Source organism: Acanthopagrus latus, chromosome 7 (genome assembly GCF_904848185.1).
Source record: "Acanthopagrus latus isolate v.2019 chromosome 7, fAcaLat1.1, whole genome shotgun sequence".
Lineage (NCBI taxonomy): Eukaryota > Metazoa > Chordata > Actinopteri > Spariformes > Sparidae > Acanthopagrus > Acanthopagrus latus.
This window is the reverse complement of record NC_051045.1, coordinates 5,814,142-5,825,126: the sequence shown is the minus strand read 5'-3', so window position 1 is coordinate 5,825,126 and position 10,985 is coordinate 5,814,142. Positions and strand designations below refer to the sequence as shown.

General features: G+C 43.2%; 2 protein-coding genes across 8 annotated transcripts in view; both read left to right on the top strand.

Annotated features, from left to right (window-relative positions):
* Positions 1-10,985, top strand: part of LOC119022344 (tubulin alpha-1B chain) — a 52,088-nt gene that overhangs the window by 20,884 nt on the left and 20,219 nt on the right. For 3 of the 7 annotated variants that reach the window (XM_037103113.1, XM_037103111.1, XM_037103112.1), the window contains exons 1-4: positions 3,424-3,575; positions 4,133-4,355; positions 4,442-4,590; positions 4,688-5,614. In XM_037103113.1, the coding sequence (XP_036959008.1) occupies positions 3,573-3,575; positions 4,133-4,355; positions 4,442-4,590; positions 4,688-5,614 (1,302 nt within the window). In that variant the 5' untranslated portion in view covers positions 3,424-3,572. Of the gene's footprint in view, positions 1-493; positions 644-1,198; positions 1,422-1,512; positions 1,662-1,767; positions 2,695-3,423; positions 3,576-4,132; positions 4,356-4,441; positions 4,591-4,687; positions 5,713-6,509; positions 6,719-10,985 lie in introns of those variants that run through there. The other 4 variants (XM_037103108.1, XM_037103119.1, XM_037103107.1 and 1 more) reach the window with 4 other exon arrangements.
* On the top strand, positions 8,398-10,699 carry LOC119022346 (tubulin alpha-1 chain-like). The gene is made up of 4 exons (XM_037103120.1): positions 8,398-8,548; positions 9,102-9,324; positions 9,415-9,563; positions 9,675-10,699. Exons 1-4 carry the CDS (start codon positions 8,546-8,548, stop codon positions 10,653-10,655), a joined length of 1,356 nt encoding a protein of 451 aa, XP_036959015.1. The 5' UTR covers positions 8,398-8,545; the 3' UTR covers positions 10,656-10,699.

Below are 10,985 nucleotides of genomic sequence, written 5' to 3'. Positions count from 1 at the left end.
GTAGCTCTGATGCAGACTGCAATCTGTAGAGTAAATATTAAGTATTAAGTAAAGCTGTCAGGGTAGTAAAGGTACAATAAAGCAGTATACAGAAGTGGACAATGGAAACACTCAAAATTTTACTGAAGTACAGTACTTGAGTAAATGCACCTAGTTACTCTCCACCACTGCTGAGGACTTCAACCGCCGTTTATTGGTTAAAAACAGACAAACAGCTTAAATTACACCAAAAGGAACAACGAATAATATAGTTAAATTCAGTGGATCCTGGAAAGACGCATAAATATCGACAGAGGCGATACAAAAGAGTAAAGGTGTAACACCGCTTTCAAAGATATTCACTTCCTGTCTGAGGCACAGCGTCGAAGAGCCATGGACCTATCAGGGGGCTCAGACCTCGTGGTATGTCATCACGGAAGACGACCGTTTAATTTTAGCCAATAGGTATCCACCATGTGACTCTGGGAACCAATCGGATTTCTCAGCACATTTCCACCGTTAAGATCGTATAAAAAACCCCGCCCGCCATTACCTCCGCAGTTACTTCTTACAAAGGACCCATTACGGCCGGACTGTAAGAGATAACATAGTCTCATCCACTTTCTTAATCTTAACTACAAATCCAACAGCTTCAGGAAACATGGTGAGTATGAAAATACCTTTTTTAAATTATTATTATTGATTCGAAAGAGAACCTTAAGATGGATGACGGTAAATCTTCGTCCTAATGGAGTCCTTTTGAATGAATTTTTAGTGACTAATGTGTAACTGGACAGGGAGTTACAAATGTGCGAAAAGTGTTTACCGTCCAAAAGCTCAGTCGGGCTGACAGTTTCTGGTTTATCCCGCCAATGTGCTGTCATCCTGAAACAGTCCTCTTTTTTACCGCCTGTTTGAAGAGGCCTGGTCTTTACGAAACTGCTACCACAGGCTTTTCAAACTAAACCTAGTCATGAACAGCCATGACAGCTGCCAGCCTGTTTGTTTAGTTGCACCACAGAAACTTTGTTGTTGTTCTGATCCAACGATTTTATTTTTATTTTAGCACAAATCAGAATAATCAGCATATTGTTTTCAGTATGGTGTTCTCAACATGTGATGAGTTACCATCAGTGTCCACTTAGTTACAATTCTGGAGCCTCAGACAGGATAACTTTTTTATTATAATTTCCTTTTCTTTTTTCCTCCTCTTCCACAGCGTGAGTGTATCTCAGTGCACGTTGGTCAGGCTGGCGTCCAGATTGGCAATGCCTGCTGGGAGCTTTACTGCCTGGAACATGGGATCCAGCCGGACGGACGGATGCCCAGTGACAAGACCATCGGAGGAGGAGATGATTCCTTCAACACCTTCTTCAGTGAGACTGGAGCTGGAAAGCACGTCCCCAGAGCTGTTTTTGTGGACCTGGAGCCCACTGTCATCGGTAAGTGTGACTCCTAGATGAGCCATTTGTTCAGAAAATATCCAATAATTGTTAATCCCAATTTATGCAATGTGTGTTTTTGTTTTCTTAGATGAGGTGCGCTCTGGTACCTACCGCCAGCTGTTCCACCCTGAGCAGCTGATCACTGGCAAGGAGGATGCTGCCAACAACTACGCCCGCGGACACTACACCATCGGCAAAGAGGTCATCGACCTGGTGCTGGACAGGATCCGCAAACTGGTGGGTAAAATCAGAGCCAAAATTAAATGCAGATTTGACTCCGGAATATTGAATAAAATGGCATAACTCTATCTCATATGTGATCATTGTCCCTCTCTGTCCTCAGGCTGACCAGTGCACTGGCCTTCAGGGCTTCCTGGTGTTCCACAGCTTCGGAGGTGGCACCGGCTCTGGTTTCACCTCCCTGCTGATGGAGCGTCTGTCTGTCGACTACGGCAAGAAGTCCAAGCTGGAGTTCTCCATCTACCCAGCTCCCCAGGTGTCCACCGCTGTGGTGGAGCCCTACAACGCCATCCTCACCACCCACACCACCCTGGAGCACTCTGACTGTGCCTTCATGGTAGATAACGAGGCCATCTACGATATCTGCCGCAGGAACCTCGATATCGAGCGTCCCAGTTACACCAACCTGAACAGGCTGATCAGTCAGATTGTGTCCTCCATCACTGCCTCCCTTCGTTTTGACGGTGCCCTCAATGTTGATCTGACAGAGTTCCAGACCAACTTGGTTCCATATCCCCGTATCCACTTCCCTCTTGCCACCTATGCCCCTGTCATCTCTGCTGAGAAGGCTTACCATGAGCAGCTAACCGTGTCAGAAATCACAAATGCTTGCTTTGAGCCTGCCAATCAGTTGGTGAAATGCGACCCTCGCCACGGCAAGTACATGGCTTGTTGCCTCTTGTATCGTGGTGATGTGGTGCCCAAAGATGTGAATGCAGCCATTGCCACCATCAAAACCAAGCGCTCCATCCAGTTTGTGGACTGGTGCCCCACTGGTTTCAAGGTTGGCATCAACTACCAGCCACCCACTGTAGTTCCTGGTGGAGACCTGGCCAAGGTCCAGAGGGCTGTATGCATGCTGAGCAACACCACTGCTATTGCAGAGGCCTGGGCTCGGCTCGACCACAAGTTTGATCTGATGTACGCCAAGCGTGCATTCGTCCACTGGTATGTGGGTGAGGGTATGGAGGAGGGAGAGTTCTCTGAGGCCAGAGAGGACATGGCAGCTCTGGAGAAGGATTATGAGGAGGTTGGAGTCGACTCTGTTGAGGGTGAGGATGAGGAAGAAGGAGAAGAGTAGGCCTGAGGAGTAAATTGAACTGAACAGTGTAGTTCCTGAATCATGCATAATACATTTTCTTTGTATTTACATGTACAATATTCTGTTTGTGTTTTACTTGTACTGGCCATTATGAAAAAAAAATCCTTCAATGGTTTTTGGATTGAATAAATCTCATAAAACTTATTTCTTCACTTTGCAGTCTTTGTGTTGTAACTCCATTTGCTTTTTCCATCTCTGATTTTGGCTTCTGAAGTAGACATGTTAATATAAAAACAACATTTAGGCTTATTTATACTGTGGACATAATCATTTTTAGAGTATTGATTTTACAGTCTAAAGTCTTGTTAACAAAAAAAGATGGAGGGAACCTCAAGAACAGCAGCTGAGGAGACATTACATACAATCAATATAAAATTATATATATTTGTGTGTATATCTGTAACATATAAATATTAGTATATCCTCATATTGTGGCCCTTGACTGGGACTGAGGTCTGCTGTTTTGATTATGTAAAGTGAACATTTAAAGTTGAGAGTTTAAGTTGGAGAACTCATCTATCACACTGTCATGGCCGACTGGGACAGAAGCATGGAGCCATGATTAACCTCATCAGTAACACCTGCTGTGCTTCCTGTGAATGTTTTGGCTTAACCAACATGAAAAGAGATTGTGTGACTCTCAATCAGATTCAGCTGTTTTTTCCCGCCTAATACGAGTTTAAAAAGCCCCACCTCACAATGCTTCTGATTAGCTTCTTACCAGTAACCCCTAAAATACTGCTGTAAGAATTAAACTAGTCTCTTCATCCTCAGTCTCTACCCGTTCAGACACAGTGTCAGGAAGCATGGTGAGTATGGAACAACAGGAACTCTTCATTTTGGTTTGAATAGCTTCTATCAGTCTACAATCCACATCAGTGTAGTTGTTAAAACATATTAATCATTGTTAACTTATTCTTGTGCTCTCATGTTTAGCTTATGATGCCCTAAAAGAGAGGCCTGATATGAAGAACACTTAACTCTGATTTGTGTTTTCATGCTATTTCACACTTTTGAATATCAAGTGTAGCTGAGGTTGTTTGTTATGAGAGGGTTTAGGCAAAACCTATGATTCATTTCAGCTGTACTTGCTGCTGATCAATGAATCCATCCCTTGATCTGTTTTGTTCATATTGTATGTTGTATTGATCTAGTTATTATAATGAAAAGGCTTCATGTGCATCAGCTCTGTTTGATTTTTGGCAGACTGAAGTTATGTCCCTCCACAGATCCTGTGTAGTTGGTATTCTCAGAAGAATCCTCTCTTAATCAGGACTAAGCCTCTGATTTAGAAACAGTTAGAATATGTAAATTTCTGCCAAATGTTCATGGCGAAATCAAGAAATTACCTTTTTGTTTTCCACAGCGTGAGTGTATCTCAGTGCACGTTGGTCAGGCTGGTGTCCAGATGGGCAACGCTTGCTGGGAGCTTTACTGCCTGGAACATGGGATCCAGCCAGACGGACGAATGCCCAGTGATAAGACCACTGGAGGAGGAGATGATTCCTTCAACACCTTCTTCAGTGAGACCGGAGCTGGAAAGCACGTCCCCAGGGCTGTTTTTGTGGACCTGGAGCCTTCTGTCATTGGTAACCTCTCATTAGATATACTGTAGATGGCATCATTTTATTTTGGTTAAATTAAGTCTGACCTTCACTTATGACTCTATGCTCAGATGAGGTGCGCACTGGTACCTACCGCCAGCTGTTCCATCCTGAGCAGATGATCACTGGCAAGGAGGATGCTGCCAACAACTACGCCCGCGGACACTACACCATCGGCAAAGAGGTCATCGACATGGTTCTGGACAGGATCCGCAAACTGGTGGGTAAAACCAGAGCAAAAAAAGTCACTGGCAATTTGGCTCAGGAATGTAAAATGTCACAACTGTCATGTGATCATTGTCCCTCTCTGTCCTCAGGCTGACCAGTGCACTGGCCTTCAGGGCTTCCTGGTGTTCCACAGCTTCGGAGGTGGCACCGGCTCTGGTTTCACCTCCCTGCTGATGGAGCGTCTGTCTGTCGACTACGGCAAGAAGTCCAAGCTGGAGTTCTCCATCTACCCAGCTCCCCAGGTGTCCACTGCTGTGGTGGAGCCCTACAACTCCATCCTCACCACCCACACCACCCTGGAGCACTCTGACTGTGCCTTCATGGTAGATAACGAGGCCATCTACGATATCTGCCGCAGGAACCTCGATATCGAGCGTCCCAGTTACACCAATTTAAACAGGTTGATCAGTCAGATTGTGTCTTCCGTCACTGCCTCCCTTCGTTTTGACGGTGCCCTCAATGTTGATCTGACAGAGTTCCAGACCAACTTGGTGCCATATCCCCGTATCCACTTCCCTCTGGCCACCTATGCCCCTGTCATCTCTGCTGAGAAGGCTTACCATGAGCAGCTCTCAGTGGCCGAAATCACCAACGCATGCTTCGAGCCCGCCAATCAGTTGGTGAAATGTGACCCTCGCCATGGCAAATACATGGCTTGTTGCCTGCTGTTCCGTGGTGATGTGGTGCCCAAAGATGTGAATGCTGCCATTGCCACCATCAAAACCAAGCGCACCATCCAGTTTGTGGACTGGTGCCCCACTGGTTTCAAGGTTGGCATCAACTACCAGCCACCCACTGTAGTTCCTGGTGGAGACCTGGCCAAGGTCCAGAGGGCTGTATGCATGCTGAGCAACACCACTGCTATTGCAGAGGCCTGGGCTCGGCTCGACCACAAGTTTGATCTGATGTACTCCAAGCGTGCGTTCGTCCACTGGTATGTGGGTGAGGGTATGGAGGAGGGAGAGTTCTCTGAGGCCAGAGAGGACATGGCAGCTCTGGAGAAGGATTATGAGGAGGTTGGAGCTGACAGTCTGGGAGAGGAGGAGGATGACGAAGGAGAAGAATATTAAACAGACATGTATCTCTTATGTTTATTAAAATTTTCATCACTGCACTATTGTTTACTGTCTTTAATATACCAGTATATTTACCCTTTAAAAAACCAGCAATTTAGTAGTCTAGAGTAGATTCCTCTATTTCTGTACTCACTAATGTTAAAAGCATGCTGCCATTTTGGCTTATGTCAAATTGTTTTGATGTAGTTTTAGACGGTATGGTCTCAAGTGACACTTTATTCTAGGAGAGTTTCTCCTCATACTTGGCATTTTTAATGTCTACATAATCTCGGCCCAAAATAATGTTTATGGTTGTCACTTTGGAAGCCTGAAATGCTTGGCCACTCACTTTAGTCACTTGGAGGCAGTATTGTTCCAGAGATGTTTCTCCTTGAGCTGTAAGACAGCAGAGTCTTGACCTGAGGAAATCTCTGCTGTGTTGTGCCATTTGTTTATGGAGGTTGTTTTTGACTCCAAAATGGAGGGGGGGGGGAATCTGCAGTCTGGCTCAATTTTACCAAGTCATACCCAAGGCCAAGGAAGTAGCTTAAAATGTTTTAATGACATCTAACCAATTCGTCCATTAGATTTAATTGGGACAGCAACTCTTGATTCTGTGAAGTTTGTCCCAGTGTGAACTTGTATAAAACCTTTGGACTGCATTTCAAAGCTGGCTTCTTTCTAATATAATGTAGATGTAATACTACACCCTTGAAAGTACATGGCTTGTTGCCTCTTGTGGTGATGTGGTGCCCAAAGATGTTAATGCTGTTATTGCCACCATCCAGTTTGTGGACTGGTGCCCCACTGGTTTCAAGGTTGGCATCAACTACCAGCTCTGGGGAAGGATTATGAGGTTGGAGTCGACTCCGTTGAGGATTAGGAAGAGGAGTAGGATTTTGGAGGTAAATTGAACTTGAAAGTGTAGTTCCTGAATCATGCATATTATATTTTCTTTGTATTTACATGTATAATGTTCTGTTTGTTTTACTTGTATTTGCCACTGTGAAAAAATATATATTTCATTGGTTTTTGCATTGAATAAATCTCAAACTGACTTTGTCACTTTGCAGTGTTTGTATTTAACTCTATTGGAGTTTCCATTTTAGGCCATCTCTGATTTTGACTTCTGAAAGTAGACATGTTAATATGAAAACAGGCTTATTTATACTGTAGACATGATTTAATCATTTTTATAGTATTAACTTTCTAAGGTATAGTGTCCCCATCTTGAATTAAATATACCCCTTCAATGAAATGTTGGCAAACATTTCATTTTGAATTGTACTTTGTGTTGCATAACAGTAATATAGAATTTGTAGCTTATTTATTTGCATGTTTTTTTAAAGACTTGTTCTTCAGTCCCTTCAATTGATTTATCAATATGAGTATGTCTGCAGTTTATAGGTCTCTAATGTGAAGTGTGCTAAACACTAATACATATTAGGCCTATTGTGGAGTATTATGGACTATTGTGTGGTAGTGGCTCTGAGTGGTTTATTGTTAATGCTACTGAGTTAGTTGCATCTTTCTTGAACACATTTATTAGAATATTTATTGTGACAATATAATTTGAACAAATTCCTACAGTTTAGTTATGTTTTTGATGTATTTGTTTTATTAAAAAGAATCATAACAAATTAAAGTACATTTAAAGTAAACTATACTATATATGACTGTTAATTCTGCCCACTGAGTATAGGTTGAGACCTTATCATCAGTTAGGCACAAGTAGTCGACTTTGTAGTACCCTTCGAAATATACACAAAAATATTCCTTCAGTATCACACAGTGCTCATCAGTCATTTATCTTTGTTTTATAACTCCAACAAGTACAATGTGTTGAAAACTGCTTAAAAGTGATAACTTTGAGATTGGGTGCATGCTTTAAAGGGACACTGTATATTGCAATGTTTGATATAAAAACAGATAATGAATTTCTGCACTAGTGTGACATAACTCAGTTATCTAGTATGTCCATTTTGCTTGGTAACCTGAGGAGTTTTGTCTTTGAAGGAGCAATTCTGAATATTTTGGAGCCGCCGACCAGGAAGCAGCATGGCCACCTTCACCACCTCTGGACCAGGATGTTTAAATTTAAAAATGTTTTACAGTTTAGAATAGACATTTTTGAGGAACACTGCATCAGTTTCATTTATTGACCTATGGCGGATCCCCATTGTTTACTTTGTATTTTCATTTTCTATCAGTTCAACTTGCTAGGGTGGGTCAACTTAAGATGTTTGATTTTGATTTGAGAGAGCTTTTCAAGACTCTAGCCTGTTTTCCTCTTAAAATGTAAGAGATTGTTGCATCAAGGGTTACGAATCTATCCATCGTAGTTTGATAAAATAGGGGTCCCCAAAAAGACAGAGACGGCCTTGGATAAAACATATACTAACATATTATTTAACTTCCCTTGAAGAGGTAATGTGTGCTGATGATATTCATGCCTCATGTTCTAATCAAATACATTATATGTTATATATAAATGTTATATATATCCTCATATTATGGCCCTTGACTGGGACAGGTCTGCCCTTTTGATTATGTAAAGTGAACATTTAAAGTTGAGAGTTTAAGTTGGAGAACTCATCTATCACACTGTCATGGCCGACTGGGACAGAAACATGGAGCCATGATTAACCTCATCATTAACACCTGCTGTGCTTCCTGTGAATGTTTTGGCTTAACCAATAGGAAAAGAGATTTTTTGACTCTGAGCCAATCAGATTCAGCTGTTTTTTTCCCCGCCTAATACGAGTTTAAAAAGCCCCACCTTGCAACCCTTCTGATTAGATTCTTACAAGTAACCCCTGAATTACTGCTGTAAGAATTAAACTAGTCTCTTCATCCTCAGTCTCTACCCGTTCAGACACAGTGTCAGGAAGCATGGTGAGTATGGAACAACAGGAACTCTTCATTTTGGTTTGAATAGCTTTTATCAGTCTACAATCCACATCAGTGTAGTCATTAAAACCTATTAATATATAGCTTATTGTTGTGCTTTTATGTTTAGTTATGTTGCCCTAAAAGAGAGGCCTGATATGAAGAACACTTAACTCTGATTTGTGTTTTCATGCTATTTCACACTTTTGAATATCAAGTGTAGCTGAGGTTGTTTGTTATGAGAGGGTTTAGGTGAAACGTAGAATTAAATTCAGCTGTACTTGCTGCTGTTCAATGAATCCATCCCTTGATCTGTTTTGTTCATATTGTATGTTGTATTGATCTAGTTATTATAATGAAAAAGCTTCATGTGCATCAGCTCTGTTTGATTTTTGGCAGACTGAAGTTATGTCCCTCCACAGATCCTGTGTAGTTGGTATTCTCAGAAGAATCCTCTCTTAATCAGGACTAAGCCTCTGATTTAGAAACAATTAGAATATGTAAATTTCTGCCAAATGTTCATGGCAAAATCAAGAAATTACCTTTTTGTTTTCCACAGCGTGAGTGTATCTCAGTGCACGTTGGTCAGGCTGGTGTCCAGATGGGCAACGCTTGCTGGGAGCTTTACTGCCTGGAACATGGGATCCAGCCGGACGGACGAATGCCCAGTGACAAGACCACTGGAGGAGGAGATGATTCCTTCAACACCTTCTTCAGTGAGACCGGAGCTGGAAAGCACGTCCCCAGAGCTGTTTTTGTGGACCTGGAGCCTTCTGTCATTGGTAACCTCTCATTAGATATACTGTAGATGGCATCATTTTATTTTGGTTAAATTAAGTCTGACCTTCACTTTTGAATGACTCTATGCTCAGATGAGGTGCGCACTGGTACCTACCGCCAGCTGTTCCACCCTGAGCAGCTGATCACTGGCAAGGAGGATGCTGCCAACAACTACGCCCGCGGACACTACACCATCGGCAAAGAGATCATCGACCTGGTGCTGGACAGGATCCGCAAACTGGTGGGTAAAATTTTAGAGGATGCGAGTTCACTGGCAATTTGGATCAGGAATATAAAAATAACAAATAACAATTGCATAACATATTTGTGATCATTGTCTCTTTGTCCTCAGACCGACCAGTGCACTGGCCTTCAGGGCTTCCTGGTGTTCCACAGCTTCGGAGGTGGCACCGGCTCTGGTTTCACCTCCCTGCTGATGGAGCGTCTGTCTGTCGACTACGGCAAGAAGTCCAAGCTGGAGTTCTCAGTCTACCCAGCTCCCCAGGTGTCCACTGCTGTGGTGGAGCCCTACAACTCCATCCTCACCACCCACACCACCCTGGAGCACTCTGACTGTGCCTTCATGGTAGATAACGAGGCCATCTACGATATCTGCCGCAGGAACCTCGATATCGAGCGTCCAAGTTACACCAACCTGAACAGGCTAATTGGTCAGATTGTGTCCTCCATCACTGCCTCCCTTCGTTTTGACGGTGCCCTCAATGTTGATCTGACAGAGTTTCAGACCAACTTGGTGCCATATCCTCGTATCCACTTCCCTCTGGCCACCTATGCCCCTGTCATCTCTGCTGAGAAGGCTTACCATGAGCAGCTCTCAGTAGCTGAAATCACCAACGCATGCTTCGAGCCTGCAAATCAGTTTGTGAAATGTGACCCTCGCCACGGCAAGTACATGGCTTGTTGCCTCTTGTATCGTGGTGATGTGGTGCCCAAAGATGTGAATGCTGCCATTGTCACCATCAAAACCAAGCGCACCATCCAGTTTGTGGACTGGTGCCCCACTGGTTTCAAGGTTGGCATCAACTACCAGCCACCCACTGTAGTTCCTGGTGGAGACCTGGCCAAGGTCCAGAGGGCTGTATGCATGCTGAGCAACACCACTGCTATTGCAGAGGCCTGGGCTCGGCTCGACCACAAGTTTGATCTAATGTACGCAAAGCGTGCGTTCGTCCACTGGTATGTGGGTGAGGGTATGGAGGAGGGAGAGTTCTCTGAGGCCAGAGAGGACATGGCAGCTCTGGAGAAGGATTATGAGGAGGTTGGAGCTGACAGTCTGGGAGAGGAGGAGGAGGATGATGGAGAAGAATATTAAACAGATATGTTTCTCTTATGTTGATTAAAATTTTCATCATGGCACTACTGTTTACTGTCTTTAATATACCAGTATATTTACCCTTTTAAAAAAACAAAACAAAACAGCAATTTAGTAGTGCAGAGTAGATTCCTCTTTCTGTACCTTCACTAATGTTAAAGGCATGCTGCTATTGTGGCTTATGTCAAATTGGTTTGATGTAGGTTATGGTCTTAATTGACACTTCCTCTAAAAGGAGTTTGTCCTCATATTTTGTGTTTTGTTATGTCTACATAATCTCAGCCCAAATATGTACTGTTTGTAGTCACTTGGAGGCAGTATTGTTCCACA

Bases quoted from the DNA above. Each gene is read 5' to 3' on its own strand.
- LOC119022346 (XM_037103120.1), top strand. The intron at 9,325-9,414 runs GTAACCTCTCAT...CTCTATGCTCAG, and splicing joins CCTGGAGCCTTCTGTCATTG to ATGAGGTGCGCACTGGTACC. The intron at 9,564-9,674 runs GTGGGTAAAATT...CTTTGTCCTCAG, and splicing joins TGGACAGGATCCGCAAACTG to ACCGACCAGTGCACTGGCCT.